This window comes from Montipora capricornis, chromosome 2 (genome assembly GCF_036669925.1).
Source record: "Montipora capricornis isolate CH-2021 chromosome 2, ASM3666992v2, whole genome shotgun sequence".
Classification (NCBI taxonomy): domain Eukaryota; kingdom Metazoa; phylum Cnidaria; class Anthozoa; order Scleractinia; family Acroporidae; genus Montipora; species Montipora capricornis.
The window spans coordinates 61,252,871-61,272,870 of record NC_090884.1 but is presented as its reverse complement, the minus strand read 5'-3'; the positions used below and the strand labels follow the sequence as shown (position 1 = coordinate 61,272,870).

At 38.9% G+C, this 20,000-nt stretch overlaps 2 protein-coding genes across 2 annotated transcripts in view; one reads left to right on the top strand and one right to left on the bottom strand.

The window, feature by feature from the left end:
• The window catches only part of LOC138030156 (tetratricopeptide repeat protein 28-like), a 42,415-nt gene extending 32,041 nt beyond the window's left edge, over nucleotides 1-10,374 (bottom strand). The window contains 6 exon segments of the mRNA XM_068878040.1: nucleotides 159-262; nucleotides 1,036-1,264; nucleotides 1,875-4,528; nucleotides 8,214-8,397; nucleotides 8,522-8,731; nucleotides 10,245-10,374. Of these exon segments, the coding sequence (XP_068734141.1) occupies nucleotides 159-262; nucleotides 1,036-1,264; nucleotides 1,875-4,528; nucleotides 8,214-8,397; nucleotides 8,522-8,731; nucleotides 10,245-10,253 (3,390 nt within the window). The 5' untranslated portion in view covers nucleotides 10,254-10,374.
• Nucleotides 10,375-10,402: 28 nt separating this feature from the next.
• On the top strand, nucleotides 10,403-15,119 carry LOC138030166 (uncharacterized). The gene is made up of 4 exons (XM_068878052.1): nucleotides 10,403-10,893; nucleotides 12,471-12,825; nucleotides 13,829-13,909; nucleotides 14,239-15,119. The coding sequence occupies exons 1-4, from the start codon at nucleotides 10,628-10,630 to the stop codon at nucleotides 14,929-14,931; spliced, it is 1,395 nt and encodes a 464-aa protein (XP_068734153.1). The 5' UTR covers nucleotides 10,403-10,627; the 3' UTR covers nucleotides 14,932-15,119.
• Nucleotides 15,120-20,000: the final 4,881 nt, after the last annotated feature.

The window sequence follows — 20,000 nt, the reverse complement described above, 5'->3', positions numbered from 1 at the left end:
TTTAAATGTTTTGAATTGAAATAATACATGTACTATGCAAAATAAAAGGTAACGAGTTCCATTTAGGTATATTAGTCCGTGGAACGGATGAGAAATTTATATATCTAAGGTGCAGACTAACTAGGCAACAATCTATTTAGGGTGGTGTACTGTCTTACAACATCCTTGAGAGCTGGCAGCACATGAGGCAAAGAGCTGTGTTGGAACAACAAATGAGTCAGCATCTCTTGAAACGACTTTATCTTGATTTCCACAGATGGCACTAAAATAAGTAAAAAATTGAGGACAGGTGTAGTTTCATAAAAGAAACATAACATTGCCTATAGTTGCATACAAGAACAAAACATTGCCTATTGGCAGCAGTGACAGCAGTACATACTGATACTTAATATACATACTTAATTGACCCTTCCACGTAGATGCTTTTCAGGGCCAATGAAGTATAATCAACAAAACAACAGAACAGAACAACAACAAAAATAGGAATTCCAACTGGTCAGAGGCAAACCAGTTGGCTATTTACAAGTGTGGCCAACAAGGATGAACCAGGGACTACCAGGAACAAATTCAACGAGTGGTCAGAACAGGTCTTGAGCTCGGGATCTCAAAGCAACCGCCCATTACCATTACCTGGGCCACACTGCCTCCACACCTCACCTTCTACCAATGAGGCAGGGTTCCATTTACAGAATTGGCATCACCTGTAGGTTGAGCTTGTTGGGTCTCTTCTCTGCTTTGAGAGATTTTTCCCTGGGTACATGTACTTCGGCTTTCCCCTCTCCTCCCTCTTGTCAAAAACCAACATTTGATTTGATTTGAGTTAATTTGCTTCGATTTCAATGTTAACAGTGTCCCCAATTTATAGTGCCCCCTGAGTGCTAAAATACACTTGACACTCAAATAAACTTCATTATTTTGTGGTCAGCTTGTCAACCTTGCTCTGCATAAAAAAGCGAAATCAGTACCCCTCATTGAAATATGGCAAGGAGAGGTTTCACTACTTGAAATGTCCAAATGTATGAGTCAGGTGCTGACCTTTTCTGTCCAGAGTTTCGGCTGTGACGAAAGGAAACCTTTCCTGAGATGATGTTTGCACTGCTTGATCCAGTTCCCTATGAAAGATCTCATGACGCAACTTCATAAAATTTACTGTTGTGTCAAATCCAACATGAACAAATGATGCCCAGAAGTCTGGAGATGACATCCCTTCAACACCTCTAACTTGTGTCAATGCTCCTCTGAGAGATTCACTCACAGTTTGACCCTAAAAAGAAAAAAAATCATAAAACAGTAATGGGAAATTAAGGAAGATCAGTAGTGAATTGGTGAAGATATACCGTAATTTCCAGCCGCTTTATACCTGTGCGGTAGATTACCTGCATCAGTCATTTTTTGCAAGAACAAGAAAAAAGTTTCAACAGATTACTTGCACTAGCAGATAACCCTCACCGAAAAATAAAAGAAATTCATGAACCGCTTGTAAAAATCCGTTCTAAAAATATCAATATCTCAGGATCTACTGACTCTAAGAAATCACTTGAAACAGGAAAATACTCTCTACCTCAAGGCAGTGCTTGATAGGAATATTTTACTGACGTGCCAAACATTGTGGTGTTTTAAAATTTTTTCCATGAATGTTTATTTACATGCGAGCCCACAATCACCTTTTACATGTATGTCACGTCATTTTAATTAAGCAGCAGCAGGGGCACCATGAAATGAACATGTCGGCATCATTTTTTCTGTGTGAGTTAGGTTGAGGCCTGCTATTTCACAATTTTTATTCTTTTGTTTTCTGAGTTTATTATTCCAAATGGTGATTAATGTTTTTATTTTCATGTACATGTGATATGTATACAATATGAGGAACATACCATTTCTAATCCTGAGTAGAACTGGCAAAACAAGTTTAGGAGTGCGGTCTGAGGAGCAGACCAAAGTGGCAAAATCACAGATTGAGCACCAGCAGCCAGGAGAGCCAACGCCAAGTTGAAGTTTGCAGATTTCAGCTGGCAATAGTGGTGTGCACACCCGCAACAAGCATTCATCACCACAACCTTTGCAGATATTTTTAGCATGGCAATGTCAGAGATTGTGACAACAAAGGCCTCCGGAGGTGGATGGTTACTGTGGCAATAAGCTTCAGGAGATAGCGCTATGCACGAATCAGACCAGCTTCCATAGGTTACCAAGTGAACAACAGATGCATTTGGCAATGCCTTAAGAAAGTGGTCCTTGGTTGCTAAGGAACCACTGACAGGGTCCACTCCTAAGAGTGCTGCAATTGTGTTGACTTCCACCTCTGCTAGATCTGACTGGTTTGGTGGACTCCATATTTTTCCATACAGATCTACACTTGAGATGTGAGGATTTCCCTGTACAAGAATCTCTGTAGACGTAGCAGCTTTGTCTCCAGCACTGGATGAATCTTGCAACAATTTGATTTGCCGTTGCAATAATCTAATACAAGGAAGAATGCGAACAGTGAACACCTCGTGCAAGTACTGACCATCTTGATCCTGTAAGCATGGAAATGGCACTAAATTTACCTCCAGATCAGGAATAACAATAAGGTCATTTGAGTTATTCAAAGCTAACTCTTTGAGCTCATTCTCCACTGGAACCAAAAGAAGACGATACAGCTTTTGTAGAGGTGTTAGTTTGGAATTGAGTAGAAACTCACATGATAAACACGACCTTTGAGTCTTCTCTTCATTTGGTGTGTCATGAGGATTGGTTGTTACATCAGGTGGCAAAGCTAGATGATCACAGTTGTAGATTTCCTGACAGCTACTGTGAATTTCTTCTATACATGATCTTATCTTGTCAGCAAAACTGTAATGCTCACAGCAAATGTGCCGGTGACATTTTACGATGCCTTTTCCTGGTGAAAGCATCCATAAAAGGAATCCAGAGGGAATCGTGGAAAAGAACAATATCGATGCCTGCTGTTGACTAAGGACGTCCACCATGTCATTTGCTGAGTAAGGTGGCACTAGTGGCTCAGATGGGCACGCCTCCTTCGGGCTTAAAATCCTTTCATGTCTCAAAATGTTTACAAGAATTCTCGACCTACAATGTTCTGCAATTTCCAAAGCTTCCTCTTGTAGATTCATTTCAGTTAATACCTCTTGCAAATCTTTGTAGCACTGGTCTAGCTTTTCAAGCAAAGGATCTTGGTAAATTAAACTTCTCCCATATTTTGACAACAGCTTCTCTTCCAGAACTGGAATGGCCTTGTTGAAGTAATGACTACTTGTTTCAAAATTTCTCATTGATGCTGAAATTTGTGCGAGAGCAAGGCAACCCTCAAGCTCCTCTTCCAAATCATTTTGTTCTAAAGCCAGTCTTAAACTTGTTTCATAATAATACTGTGCATGGTGAAGCTGATGCAATTCCTTGTAACATGCACCAATAAGACTGTATGCCTTGCAAAGTAAATCATCCATCTTGTTCACCTTTACTAAATGCAGATGACGTTCAAAATGGTTAAGCGCTTCATTGTAATTTCCCATCAGTCTATGCATGCAACCATAATTTTTTAGGGCAATTAGCTCTGACATTTTATCATCCAAACTCTGTGCAAGCCTCAGGTGTTGTTCATGATTGACAGCTGCCAATTTAAAGCTTCTCAAATGGGCATATACCATGCCAATGCTACCATAAGCATAAGCAGCTCCTTGCCGATCCTTTAGCTTCTTACAAAGTTGCAGTTCTGTCTGATGACATTGCAAGGCTTTTTCATAGTTGCCTTGTAAGAGTTCTAGTTCACCTAGATTTGAATATGCTGTGGTTACTAGGTTCTCTTCATCAACACACTTCAAAAGTTCCATGTATTCTTGGGCATGATGCAAGGCATTTTCAAAGTCACCCATAAGCTTATAAGCCGCAGATAAATTCCACACTGCCCTACGTTCAAGATCACTGTTCCAATATTCTTTCTTTCCTTCCTTGTCACATTTTTGAAGATCTCTTCCAACTGCAAGAAGTTTGCCATTGTAAGATATAGCCTGGGTGTACTGTGCAAGTCTGTGATAGATATTTGCTAATTTCACATAAGATTTAATTTCAAATTCCTTGTCCGTGAAATCTAGAGCCATTGCCAAACACTGTTTGCAAAGTGCCAGGGCATCAATGTACTGATACAGAGAGAAATGAGTTTCAGTCAAAATAAGCAAGGCTGTCATTATCCCCCTTTTTCTGCCATTGTCCACTGTATCCTTCCCTTCTTCCTCATCTTTGCGGTTTCTGTGATCAATGGATGAAAATCCAAAGACCTGATCAGAAACAGACGATTCCATTTCATCACAAACAATGTCAAGACTTCCAGTACTCTCACTTGTTCTTTCCTTGGAAACTTGATTCTTGTCTTCCATGCTTTGTTTTGAGTGTATAAGAAGGTCTGCATGCCACCCATAGTGGGCTTTTAATGCAGTTGAGATTACATCAATACAGATATGGTAGTTGTGAGTTTCAAGCAGCCTTTTTCCAACTTGAATGAACTTGTTGAACTTAAAACAATCATCATCTGAAATAATCAAATTCATTGGCATCAATGTGAAGGAAATTAAAAAAGTCAAAGGCAATCAGTGTCATCATCCAGCTCAATCAGTAATAATTACAGAGTTGACGGTAAAAATTAATGGGTTCTAAATAAATTGTAGTGTTTCATTGATCAGTGGGGAATAAAACATAAGAACTTGGTTTTATATTTTTGTCGCGCCCATTGCTACTGCGCATTTTTTCGAGCATGTCATGCACACGTCATGCATCGCAGACTACGAAGGTAAACATGATGCTTAAGGTGCAAACATTTTCCACAAGAATGGAATGTGAAAGCGTGTGGCATCATGGGATAGCTGTACACCCAGGTCTTCTCGGAAATGTCACGCAATGACGTGACAGTGCGAATATACCATCGCTTTGAGAACTTCGCAGCGATTTTACTCTGAGACTCTTGAATGCTTGGTGACCCATATTTTTCTTTCCATAGATCACTTCCTTTTCTGAATTTGTCCATTTTAACAAAAAACAAAAAAAATCTGTGTGTGAGAAGTTACAAATATTTTGCCTTTTATGCTCTCGTGCGACTGAAGTTTTCTTTCTAAGACTAATATGTATCGTTTTTCAAGGTCTATTTCACCTCAGAAAAAGACATCAGCTGCAAAGGCTACTTTAGTTATATCTAAATTTCACTAATGTAGCTTTTTTATTGCTGACAGTTGTAAGCTAAGATCGTCTTAAAATAATGCAAGCTTCTAAAAGTGCACCTCATGGTCTCGAAAATGAGCATGGTGAGCCCCCAATTTTTGTGCCTTTTTGGCAAACGTAAATCATTACCTTTCTATCTGGCAAGTTTTAAAAAAATCTGTATGTGGGAACATTTTGGGCGCAAACGTCCTTAAATGACCTAATAAAGGTACGTAACTTGTACATGTAACTTAAATTAAAGTGCCTATGATTAGTAACCAATATCTTTTGCTTATTTTAAAGACCTTTACAAATGATGAAGAATGGTGTTTTCTATTTTGGAATTTCTCCTCTTGTTTCTGAGATATTCAAGTTTTTGTTGAAAAATTGACGACATCACAAACTGTACTAAATCCCAAAATATTTAAGAATACCTCAGAAAATATTGGATTGGTGTTGTTCAAACTTGGCACCAGTAATGTACATCAGATAAGGCACAAAGTGACACCCAATAAGATGTTGCCATAGCAACGATCGTGTTTCCAGTCCCTATCTGCAATAAACCAAATATCTCGGATTTGAACAGATAAGTACAGGAAGATGGTCAGAATCAAATGCACATGTATGTATATGCTGTCAATAATGCTTTACATCTCTGTATAAGCTTACTGAGAGTGAATATGCCTTATTATGACAATAAATGACAAAATCAATCCTGCGTCAAATAGACCCAACAGCCAAGTATGAGAGTATAACTTTGTTTCCTTACTTGACATGTACACTTAACAGGCAGGTACTTAATTGTAGGACACACCAATCTCGTGTCCCTATTAAGAGGTTCCAGGGATATGTTCCCATGGAAAATTCTGAAATTTACACTCTCTGGAATGCATTTTCCTTGATTTTAGGAGGTAAATTCAAGGCTATTCATGATGTTCTTATCAACAAAAAATTCACTGTTTTTGTTCTAAGTTTTCAGACTAAATTCTTGTTTCCTTTTACATGTAAAAATGTCCCTTTGTTTGAAAACATGCTCTCCCTGTCTCATGCCAATTATGTTGTAGTTATAGCGATTTCTTCCAAAATTATTTTCACTCGGTCAGAAAGAGTTTTGAGAAGTAGCTACAACAGATTTGATGACTCTTTATACCAAGAACTTCAGAATCTCCTTTCCTCCTTTTTCCTGCTGACATTTCCGCTTGCATGTTGTTGCCCAACATGGTTGAAATACACAACTGCATTTACATTGTTTCAAGTACACAAAGTACAAATACGGCTGACTAATGGGCTTTTTTGCCAAACACACGATTGATCGTGAAATGGGGTGTTAACGATCTTGTTTCTTCAGCTAACAAGTCCAAACAGCAAAAAAATGAAATAACATTTGACCAAAGAAATTTACAAGAAAGCAGATTGAAGCTATGTATCTTAAATATTGTACATGTACAAATCTATTTCCAGCCGGGAAATCACCCTGACAGCCAGGTATTTTCCCCTGCTCCTGGCTATCATATACATCCCTGGATTACCACTCCCAAGTTTGAACAACACTCATCCAATATTTTTGGGGATATTCTCAATTTTGTGATTTGACTTGATTTGTGTTAAATGTTAATTTCCGTTGCAGTGTCCCCAATTAGTGCACCAGCGCAAGAACAACTAGACACTTAAATAAAGTTCCTTTCCTATCCTTTCCTATCCTTTTATTGCAGTCATGTGTACACTCAGTTACAATTTGACGTCATCAATTTTTGAACAAAAACTTAAATTATCTCTAGAACGAAAGAAGATATTCCAAAATAAAAAAACACCATTTTCCATCATTTTGAAAGGTCTTTAAAACCCTTTGTCCAGATCGGCCGAAACCAGCCATACTTAGTATTTTACTCTGTCTGGGAACCCCTGGGAGTCAATGGGTTAAAGTATGCAAAAGATATTTTTTACTTCACAAGCAATTTTACCCCCCTGATTAGAAAGATTTTAGAGCCCTTCATCTATGCAATTCACTCTGATGAAGGGCTGATGCTCAAAATTACAGTGGTTAATTTCTTTTAGTATATTACTAAAACAGTGGATAGCGTTGAACACGCCCACTGATTGGCTACTCATACTCCGGATATCCTTTGCCATTCACCTCCGAGCAATTCATGCAGAATTTGCACCCAAAAATGTTGTAATCTTTGCAGCAATAAATGAGTTAAAGTCATCTTTTTGTGCCATATTATACTAAAACAACAATTCACATAAGTGCCGGTGGCTAGTGGTGAATATCTCCACTTCGGTGAATAGGTGTTAATTATCAACTAGTTTGATAAATCAAATTTTTATAGTGAAAAGGAAAACTTTATTACCGACATAAAAGCAATCTACAAATGCGCTAACAAATGCAGATGAGCATATACAATCATGCAACTTGGCAATTAACCCCAGTTGGTTAGATCTCTTATCTCGATCCTCTGTACAATTTAAGTTTTACTGTTTCACACTTTTCTCTCTAAACAGCACGGAATAACATCCAAAAGGTGATGTTTGACAGTAAGGCATTGTGTCCATTACAGTGAAGTTCCATGCACAATCCTCACAGTTCTCTGGGAAACTTAACAGGGTGAGGCTTCTTGGGTAACCAGCAGAAAACACACTATGACTAACTCAGATGTGACACTGGCCCGAAAAAACCCTTGATGTTGTATGAAACGTTAATAATTTTTGCCATTTGATGATTAACCCATTTGATGATAAGCAATGACTCGCTGACTGGAAAAGTAGCAAAGGGACTAATATTCAGTGCCCTTTTAGGGAGCAGGGGCGCGCAGAGGTGAGAGCTCTCACCTCCCATCAATGTGCCCTGGGTTTGATTCCCAGAATTGGCGTCACAGGTAGGTGGTTCCAGTCAATACTCTCAGCTCCTAGAGGTTTCTTCCCGGTACTCTCACTGCTTTTCCTCTCTCCTTGACAACCAACCTACGATCACTCAGCCACTAAAAAAGACTGTGACCAATAACCCTTTTAGACAATAACCTCACCTTGAATCGAGAGAGGCAATTCCTCTGACTCTGACATTTGACAAATGCATCCAACTACTTGAATAATACTTAAAAGCAGCTGCGTGGGATGAACTTTGTCCAGCTCATAAGCTTTGAGATAAGATCTTAAACATTCACTGTAGTTTCCTAGGTTTTCAAGGGCAACAGCTCTTAGGAAATGTCCCTGATAAAAAATAAATAAATAAAACTTTTCAGTTGAGTAATGATTATTTTCTTGGTTTGGATCCTTCACTTAGAATTGCATGTACTAATCACTAATTAGGTACTTCAAAATTTATCTCACTTACTTTTGGCTTTTGTGGAATTACACTGATGAGGCTGTCTGCATCTTTCTTGGACTCGTTATACATTCCTAACTTAGCATAAACTACCGACCTGCAGCCAAGGGCGTCTTCGTCATAAGAGCAAAGGCTCAAGGCACTACTGTAAAAGCTAATGGCTTGAAGAAACTCGCCATTTTTGAAAGCTCTGTCGCCTTTGGCACCAAGAATATTGAACTGAAAAACAAGGAATAAAATTGTTAAGACTTATGTGTCAGGGGCAAGGAAGCAGAGTCATTCCCTGCAAAACTGCAGATGAAATTATTGAAAGTTAGACTAGCCCTCTCCAAATGAAAAGATGTCAACAGTCTTGCCAAGACCCTTGGGGATCTTTTAACTTTCTTGCTGCATGATTTGCTAACTTTGAGAATTTTTTTAGGATCTTGGCAAGTTCCTTAAATTTTCCTCAGGAATTGTTGTAGTTTTTGCAGCAGCTGAAGATTGTTGCAGATATTTCATAGATTCTTTAATTTTCGAAGATTTTTTATGGATCTCTTTTCTCCTAGCCGGTATTTGAAGAAATTCAAACATGCTCAAAGGTAAAAAATTTCAGCAGAGTTATCCATGTTTCAAATAAAACAGCCAAGAGATTACAATCTGGTCATAAAGGTACCACTACAAGGCAAGAAAGAGCCCACACGTCCCAGAAGTTAATTCCATAAATGACATTAGTATAAATGCACAGGTGATTATACAAAATCGCGTGCTCTCATTGGCTGATAATCACCTCAACGGACAAAATGGCTGCCTGTAGTCGTTTTGCCACTGTAAGTGAAGATGATTTCGCGTTGAAATGTTTTTATTTCCTCTTTTTTGAAATAATCACCTGTGTATTTATACTAAAACAATTATTCGCCTCAGGCTCAGTGATTATCGGTGAATATTCACCGATAATCACTTCGCCTTCGGCGAATAATTGTTAATCTGTTGTTAATTAACGGTGGGAAGTGGGAACATGTACACACAATATTAACTTAATGAATGCATGGGATGAGCAGAACATCTTGCTAGCTACAACGAGTTGCAAAATTTCGCTTTTCTAGCGACCAATACCCATGGTATCTACCTTTTCAACCTCCCCCACTCCCTCTCCCCCTTTCAATGTTGACTGTAATAATATAATAATAACGTTTATTTCCATTCTTAAAAATGGAATTTTTTGTATTGCTAGCAAGATTGATAAGGGGGGAGGGGGGCTGCAGTGTGGGAGATAATAGGTAAATTAATAACGCCCCGAGAAGGTGCGCACCGGTGGCTCAGTTGGTTGAGCACCAGGATGTCACGCGGGAGGTCGTGAGTTCAACTCCGGCCGGACAAACACTCAGGGTCTTTAAATAACTGAGGAGAAAGTGGTGCCTTTGTAATTACATCTGCAAATGGTTAGACTCTCCAGTCTTCTCGGATAAGGACGATAAGCCGGAGGTCCCGTCTCACAACCCTTCAATGTTCATAATCCTGTGGGACGTAAAAGCACCCGCACACTTGTCGCAAAGAGTAGGGCATGTAGTTCCCGGTGTTGTGGTCTGTCTTCTGTGGTATATCATGGTTGGGAGGGTAAAAAGGGCGCACTTAATTTGGAGCCTCGCTCTGTTGTGCGACCCCCACCACAGTTGTGGTGAAAGTGGATAAATAAAGTGTCTCCACTGATTTTGCAACTTGTTGTAGCTTTGGAAACGCAATCTTAGCTTACCTGATCCATATCTCTGTCCTTAACTCCCACCAAATTTCAGAAGCACTTAATTAATTAAAACATCCCATTGAGCAACAAGCTTGCATTAGTGGCTTCTTAAAATCGATCAGCCATTTTGACTTTTTGTTTTGCTTAGCAACCCGGGCTGAGTTGAACCTAGGCCTCGCCCTGCAAGAAAAACGCGCCTTGCTTTGAACTATTGCTTGTCTTCAAAGTTTTTAATTTTTAATAAGGAGACTAGCCTTTTTATCTTTCTCGCTATTTTGAGTCGAGTAGATCCAGTTTAGTTCAGTTTAACCAGTTTTCCACGATCAAGGAATTCTGTCGGAAAAAAGGCAGAAATTAACTCGCAAAGCTCTGCAAACGTTTCTCGTAAAATTTCCATGGCGGGAGCAAAATTAGTTTTATTAATCAGTCACCTTTTGTCTTTAAGTTTCTTTTGTTTTCTTAAAAGTGAAGAAGTAGCCAAGTACAACGACTTGGATGAGTTCCAAAAATGGTTTGAAGATAACGGTGGAAGGTGTCGGTGCAAATTCGTGGAGACGAGAGGAAAATTGTTAACCGCCATATCTGAACAAAGGATTGGAGAAATGGAATCAATTCTGATGGTTCCGCAGTCATTACTCGTAAACGTTACTGTCATTGAAAGGTACAAGAAAGACACTAGTGACGAGTGAAACTGAGAAGTTGTTTTCTATATTGCAAGTCAGATTCAGATTTTTATTTTTATTTGCACTATTTATAAATATTTTAACAGTGCGAGTCTAAAGTTAAACGTTACAGTGCATTGATGTAACTGATGTAAATGACAGAAATCAAGTAAGGCTTGACACTACTGTGAATGTCATTGATCAAGAACCTTCTCTGATCAACGGCATCAGGAACCACAAGCTTAAGGACAGGGAAAAATCTCTGATCTGGGTTGGAATCAAAGACACGACCTCCGTAATAGATCACCATTGCTCTGAGTACCGACTGAGCTACAAGGCCAGACGGGAGCAGGCTGTGGGAGTCTTAGGAAAAATTAGCTTGGCCCAAGCCAACACTCGTCAGTATAATAGATTCACAGTAGCATCAGGCATCACTTGATTTCTGTCTATTACAGCTTCTGTCTATTACAGCTTCTGTCTATTACAGCTTCATAAATTACTTTTCACTGTACTTGGGATTGAGGACGATTATGTTGATGCCTGTTCTTTAATATCAAGATTTAATACCAGTAATTATTATACTTTATAGCTATGTATTTTGCTATTTGACTGCATATTGTAATATATTTTAGCTTACAACTGCATATCATAATCCTGTACTATACTATTAACATTAATATCAACAATAATAATTTGCATCTTATAACTAATGTCGTAGTCCTATGCTATAGTAATATTGTAGACTAATATTGTAATCTTCCAACATTTTATTTAATGTTTATTTATTACTAATACCTGCCAAGATTAGCTAATGCTATAGACCGATTGCATAAATGGCCGCCAAATACGTATTCTTTTGTTTATGTGCTAATTAGACTCACTAGCCTCGTCTGCATGGACACAATCCACTAGAAACGTCGTTCGAGAGCGAGGTTAGTGCATCTAACCAGCCCATAAAGAAAAGAACATATTTTTGGCCGCCCTTTATGCACTCGGTCTATACGTGGGTTGTGTAAATTGTGTGAAAATTGTGTGAATGAATAAATTTTGGGACAACGCTCATTCACACATTACGATGCATAATTTGTTAGAACAAGAAGAAAAGAAGAAATTGCACAGATTGAGGAAAGTGAAATGTCTGCAGTAACCAAGGTAGCTGGAGCTCTTGAATTGGTCAATTGCCACAGGCAATGCACTTGCACAGACACTGCACAGACACGCATAGTTTTGCAAGAGATGAAAGGGTACAAGAATAGAAATAGAGTGAGAAATGGATTATTATATAATCTTTCATGATATACAATGTATCATGTATAAAATTATAGAAAATAATAAAAATAATACGCTAGAGGTAGTCAGTAGAGTGAGATTACACTTAATAAATAGATTGAGTATTTAGAAGGTACAACTTGTACTGCTAGTAAAAGTGATTATAAGACAGTTAATACTTCCAGCAGAAAGGAACTAATCTTTGTGGACCAAGTCAACTATCTTTTTAAATTGGTCTTGAGACAAAACTGTGAGAGAATCTAACATACTTGTTTTCAGACTAAAATTGTTGTTGTGTTTACTTCAGGTCATCCATAGGACCGACTCTTGAGCAGTTCTCTCTCCTTGATTACCAGATCATGAAAACAGAAGATCACGATCAACAGCACATGTTGCACTTGATGCAAATGGCTGTCTTTGTTCTCTACTCCACTCACACCAGAAATGAGAAATGGCTTCCGTACTTCAAGGTTATTCTCAAAAAGGAATGTGATGCACTTTGGATATGGAGTGAAAATGAACTGAGAGAACTGCAAGATGAAAAATTGGCAAAGAGCGCTATGAAGTGGAAGGAAATGATCTCCATTCTTGCTGCTAACATCACACCTAAACTGAACAATATTGGTATGTTCACTGGCAAAGAGCTTGATTCAGATACCATGGTGAGTTAATCCTTTTGGGAGTATCTTTCTTATTATAAAAGCTCAAAGATGTGCAGAAAATAAGAGAACTCTCCCAACCCCCTTCTGATAGAGAGCATGATGTGACAACCATGTGTAACATACACAGGGGTTTCAATAAAATTTGGAGTTCATGCTGTCCTGTTTTAATGTTAGGTTTGGAAGAATTTGTCTTTAATTTTATCAGTCTAGGGAAAACGATAGCCAACTTCTCTTAAAGTGAAAAAGCTGATGCTTTTCATTGGCTTAATTGGTACTTGTTATGAAACCAGCATATTGTCATGCAAATTATGCCTATTGACAAATGAGAGCATGCATACTATCTGAATTATTTCACATATTTTGTAAATGATTAGTTTGAGGCACACAGTTGTTAGTTATCTTAAAGTGCCTATCACCTCAACACACTTTTTCAATATATTTATTCTCCGAAATCATCCCAAATACATGGTGTTGTTTTTAGAACATTTAGATTGAGATTTCACTCTTTCATTGGCTTTGAAAAATGGGAAAAGTGGTCATACCGTGATTAATAACCGAGCAATGAAAGGGAATGGGTCCGATACCGGGTTGATGTCACAAATTAATTTGCATCGCTCTTTTCAAAGAACTGCCTCAATGCAAATTAATTTGTGACGTCAACCCGGTATAGAACACATTCTCCTTCATTGCTCGGTTATGGATCAAAGTATGATCACTTTTCTTGTTTTTGAAAGCCAATAAAAGAGTGAAATTTCAATCAAAAGGTTCTATAAACAACACCATGTATTTGGGATGATTTCGGAGAATAAATAAAGCGGAAAAGTGTGTTGAGGTGATAGGCACTTTAAAGTTTATCACAATGTTTGATAGAACCCAATTTCCATGTTTCATAATTTCCCCTCTGGCGCAGCATCGCAGTTTCTGTAGAAACTGAACCCCTTCATCTGCTTGACTTAGTTTGACCATAATATCTTTTGAAATTAATATTTTATTATTAATAAAGGTGAATACAGTCTGTGCAGTTCAGAAACACAGTGTTAATGTCACCAGTGATTCAGGGCACCCTGTCAGGACCCTAGTGCCGGTAAGTTGTCTGCAATTCATGAACCTGTGATGGATAATAATCTTGATTGTACCTGTTGTAAGATAACTTTCTTACAAGCTAATATGAGGGCTCACACAGTAAGAGATGATACCAGTTTTCTGTGGCAGGAAGCTGCTTCCACATCAATCACAGGGTTACCAGCCTCACCCCTCCAGCATTGTGTCCACATCATCCATTTAACATGCATTTATACCTGGATGGAAAGAGAGACTGTGTGGGTGGTAGAAATTCCCCTGCACAATTGTTGCGGTTTTGTATCTATCAAGTAAAGCTAACACCTTGTCTGCATTTATCTATTAAAATTGTAGGGCCTTGCCATGTTCACGTACCAGCCTAATGCTGTCGGATTCTGGTGGATTAAGGGAGGTGCATTGCGGTACAGATATGTGAACAGCACTGTGGAAAAAGGAGACACAATACACATTGATGTGAATCCAAAAGGGGATAGTGTTCAGACATTATTTGAGTATGGTGTGTTTCAACCAACAGGAAGCAAGTTCTTTTCCCTTTTGCCAGAGCAGAAGAGTAGAATGCGAAGAAGACTTGTGGGAATGCTCAAACTCAGAAAGAGAATCAAATATAGCGACAGGTTCACCTTCAAAGCTGCTGGTCTTCCACATTTTAGAGTACAGGCTCTTTCGGAGGAAAATGTAAATGAATTGGTCCGAGTGGCAAGCAATGCTGAAAAATTATCAGAACTAAAGAAGATATTCAATAGTCCATCACTTCACACACGAGGCAATGCTTTCTACTCTTGTAAAGATGAAGTTGTTGCATTAAATTTGCTGTCATTACATCTGCGAGATGAGATGTCGGGCAGGAGCACTGGAATGCCGCAAGATGAAGATATCTTGTCGCAAAAAATCTCTAAAAGGCGACGAATTGCAGTGGAGTTTAGACTGAAATACAAGAAACTTGTTACAAATTATTTGGATATAACCAGTGCACGAGTTATAGAGACAAAAAGGGAATGTTTGTCAAGAAAAAGGGATGAACTTTAAGTCTTTAACGATTATTTCTGCCCGTTAATTACGCTAGAAGCTTGCCTTATTTTCTTTCGAAAAGATGCCACAAAGTACCATACCTGAACAATTATTTAAAAACTGTATTTGTATTGAATGCCAAGTGTCTTAATCATGTCGGCTATTTATTAAACACCAAGCGTTGATAAAGGCCAGGTTTTTTCGAATGGAGGTGTCCATTTCTTGGGTAACTTGTACATGTGTTGATAGCAAGATGTTCCTCGTAAGAGTGGAGAAGGTAGTCGCTAAATGCCTTTTAGCTCTGTTGTTCATTCAGGGGAAGGAATTACATAATCCCTGCCTTCCCCCATTCACTTTGGTCATCTCCCTGAAAGGAATGTAGCGGGTTTTCTTCGGGGAAGAATTGGGTCGTGGTTAAAACTATTGCGAAAACTGAGTTTATCCAAATAGCAGTTTCCCCTTGGCCAAGTGTCTCAGGTGAACCTCTCAAAAAAGAACAAGAAATTACAATTTTCAATTCATAAATTTAAATCAAGAGTTCTCGAGTTACGGAAAAAACTTCTCAACTCACCAATTTGAAGCTGGGCCAACGCGAGAGGTCGACCCGCAGTAAGGTTGACTTTCGTTTTCGAGGGAAAGAATAAAACGAATCAAAACTGGGGTAGACTTATTTCTCGCCGCGAGAGTACTGTGAAGGCCGAGTTGTAGAATTTTGTGGAGAAAACTTACTTTACCAGCTGTTGCTATTTGAGCTTGTTAGTCTCCTTTCGAGACGCTTGTTAACATGTTGTTAAAGCCTATGTCACACTAGGCAATTTTGACGTGCAACTTATCTTGCAATTTTTGTTGCGACACAAGTGTCACGAAACATTGCTCACTGTAAAATACCCTGCCGCAGACATTCCACGCAACATTTTTGTTGCGCGGCCACCGTTGGAAGAAATAGACATCATTTCCACTTTGGGCAACGCTGCAACTGTAACAGGTGTCCTGCAACTTGTGTTGCAACGGTTTAAGCAACTGGTTTCGCAATGTGAGAACTTTTTTCGCACCAAGATTGCGAGACAAGTTGCGAGAAAAATTGCCTAGTGTAACGGGCTTAAATACTTTATCCAATCAGATTAAAGCCTTTGGCCTCGCACCGACTCAAGATCTCGGGCACGGTTTTTTTCCATGCGGACCCACCAGGACCAGTAAATAGCTTTTTTTCTGTTTGTTTCCTATCTTCCACTGGGTTGTGAAAGAGTGTGAGTGTTCAGCTAAACTGCGAGGAAGGTGGAAGCAAAATCCTTTGAAACGAGTAAATACTGCACCAATTAATGCACTGTGTTTAAAAGACGTTTTCGTTTTCAGTCACAAGTGCGTACGCAAACAAGAAAAAATATATTAAGAGTTATTCAAATGAAAGTCATCTGTCTCAGCAGATGACAGGCGTGTTCAAAAGGTCTAAAGATATCGATCGAAATATAAAAATTGTGAACTAATGACGCAAACACGACTCCAAACAGGTTGTAAAACGGCCGTAGATTTGGGAAAACTACATTTCCGGGAGGAAGTTCGAGTAAATCTGAGTCTGAGTCATCTGACATGATAATGTGGCCGTTTTCGCGTTTGACTGTGCCAAATTTTCATCATGGCCGCTGCTTCAAGGTGTCATATTGAAAGAGAAAGTGAATATTAACGTGCAGCCTTCAGTTAAAAAAAAAACCGGTAAATGGATGTCGTCACATGAAGAAGGTTAATTGCCTTCTCTTTGCTTCAGTGGCAGCTCTGACGCTTAGACTGCTGAATTAAACCTGATTAAGGACGTTCGCGCTAATTGTTTGTGCGCAACGTTACTGCGCAGGTAACGCGACTGTAATATGTCACAAATTACTTCGAGCATTAGTGAAGTTGAGGTTTAAAACCATTTGCAAAAACCGTGGACGATAAGTCTTGCACAGCGTTGGATCAGAGAAGATCGTGATCAGTCAAAATTGATTTAAAATATTTATGAAAGTCAAGTAGACTACTGCACGACTGATATTCGCGAGGTTTTATCAGTCGTGCACTACTTGACTTCCATACAAATTTTTCAAGCATCAGTTAAAATAACATGGCGACAAAAACGCCGATGAAAAAATTCCAGGCCGGCAAAAGAATGGCACATTTATTTCCGAATCATCATGAAACTTCAAAGTGAAGTGAGAGGGGGGATGGAAAAGCTCTGGAAAAGGTAGCTGATCAAGTAGACTAGTTGCCGAAAGTTTGGAAACTCGATGACGAACCGTTGCGTAAATTTAATGGGGCCATGTCTTTTTAACGTTTTTATTACCCTACGAACTTAAGTTCAAAGTGAATGCATGTTTTTAAAGTTCTTTTCCTTTACTTTCGTGAAAATTGAGGAGTATTTTCGTCCTCGTCTGCTTGAATAGTGCGGACCTGCGTGGAAAAAATCAGCGATTGAATTTCACAAAAAACACACTCCAGAGCATGAGCATGACGGCAATGGAGAGATATTATACAAAACACCAACCAAATGAAGATGACCCCTGCTTAAACTTCGTTGCTATGCTCGAAAAAGGTCTCTTGGGTTCCATTCCTTGCCCGACAGGTCACGCAAAAGCGTGACAAACGAACTTTTCCATGAGCTTTGCAAAATCACATCGATTTTACTCGTTCAGATCATCGGTGACCCCTATTTTTTTAATCATGAATCACTTACTTTACTTACTATCTACAAAATATGATGAAATGAAAAAATTCTCACCGTAAGAAGTTATCTTTTTTTAACATTTTCTTTCCTCGTGCCATCGAATTCCGGTAGTGACGGTAGTGGTTGCAACGGACAGAGCTTACGAAAACGCTCGTCGAGGATGAACTCTACTGTTTACCATATCCCTAGCGGCGTACAATTATCTAAAAATCTCACTCCAAAAAACCTATGCTCGGAAACTTTCACTCCAACGGTTTATTTTTAGAGTTTTAGATGGATGAGAAGATGAGGCTACATCTCGCTATTATTACCGATTTCTCGAAATTAAGGCATTTTTCCACTGACATTTTCTCCGAAACAAAGTCGGTGACCCCCACTTTTTTTTTCATTTTTGGAGTAAATACTTTATGACCTAACTCTAGGCGAGAAATGAAGAAAATCTCACCGTAGGAAGATTTTGGTGCGAACGTCCTTAAGCCGCGTGTCGCTTGAAGAACTATGAGATTTCATTGCGCTGCTCCGACAGCATGGACATCTTGCGCTGATCGTCGTCGGAAGCAGTTTTGTAGGAATGTAAGCTTTTTAGATTATTGTGCCATGTGTCTTATTTTATCCGCTCATTCTGCTCTTCAGAGGAAGACAGGCAGTTGTGTAGCTCGCGCAAAAGGAGCGCGAGGTAAATTGTGATTGGTCTATTCACTGATACATCACAATGGGCATCGAATGCAGAAAACCAGTCACTTGGAGGACTAAAGTCGTGATTGTTTGAGAGATCTTTGCAAACGCTTTCCGATTGTTTTTAGTGTGAATTTAGCAATAATGGGGATTCGAGAATTCATCAGACGTATGAAATGCTTTGGTTCCAGCGTAGGACCTAAAAAATCAACGTAAGAATTGACAAAGTGATGGTTTATTCTTAAAAACAAGATTGGGCGATTCTTTATCTTCAGAATTTGTTTATATCCTCAATGTTGTTTTATTTGTTATCAGAAAACAAATGGAAAGAGAAATCAATCGAATGAATCGGACTATCAAAGGAATGGAGAGAAAGATCAAAACAACAAGGTATGAGGAGGGAAAATTACTTCGTTCTTTTTCTTGCATTTTTAGTTTTTCTATCTGATTTAAAGTTTTGATATTTTCTAAAGCATAGGTTGTTAATACTAAAGAGCATCGTGCAAGGTTCCCTGACTTTTCAATCAGTTGTCCTATTGCCCTTTCCAAGCACTGGCTCACCTTGTTCAAAGGTATTTACCATAATTTGTATGATAACAGGTGGATCATAGAAGAATGCAAGCGACAGGAATTAGCAGAAAAACGCGAACAAATTTTACTGGATAGAAGAAGCCATCTGATGGGAAAAGTAGCACAGACTGAAGACGAGCTTCAAGAAGCCTTAGAACATCGCAAAATAACAATGGCTGATATCATGTGAGTTTTATTAATTTTGCCGGGTAAGTCTTATCAAATCTTTTCAAATACTTGGCTCAAATTGGATTGAATTGGCACAGGGCTTAAGTATAGCAGGAAGCCTACGGGATTCTTAGTAATGGTATACGCCGCCAAAGCCGACCTCGCTGATCATGAGTGCTGCTGCCAGTTTAGATGCTACATCGTGGTATACATGGGGTCATACATTTGAGAAAAATCTCTAAGTCCACCGTCCAGTTAAATTTGAGTAGGGAGTGAAGTTTTTCCTTGCCATTATATGCAGTAACAATATTTCAGTTTCGCCGTGAACAAAATGTAATATTCACTCTTTCTTTATAGTAAAACCGGTCTGCAAAAAGTTGCCTTAGAGAAGGTCGTCCAAGCTTTGCAGAATAAAATAAACTTCTTCTGGAATGATCTGGGAAGTGATTCAAATGCTTTGAAAACCTGGCGGGAAAATCTGCGACCAATTCGCTCACAAAATGATATGCACAAAGCAGTGCCCAAGCCTCCTCTTTTTCCAATTCTGGACTTTGAGGAAGACGAGATCATTTGGCAAGCTGAGAAATGGAGCTCAGAAGAATTACAAGATGACAATGTTGTTTGGCAGAGCCAAGAAAATGTTACCGAGATAGCAACTTATCTTTGAAAGAGACTTAATTAGAACTGTCTGATTTAGACCTTTCACTGGATAATTCGATAACTCGCTATGTGTTTATTTCTTTACTTAATTGAATGTCAATAAATACAAAGAGAAAGAGAAAGAAGGGAGAGGGAGGGAGGGAGAGAAAAAGGAGAGAGAGAGAGAGAGAGAGAGAGAGAGAGAGAGGGGGGGGGAGAGGGAGGGGTGGGAGGGGGATGGAGACAGAGAGAAAGAGAGGAGCTTTAATTATTGCACATAATCATTAAAATGTGTTACAACTGAATGATGAGTGTTTTGTTGTCGTGTAGAGAAATTAGT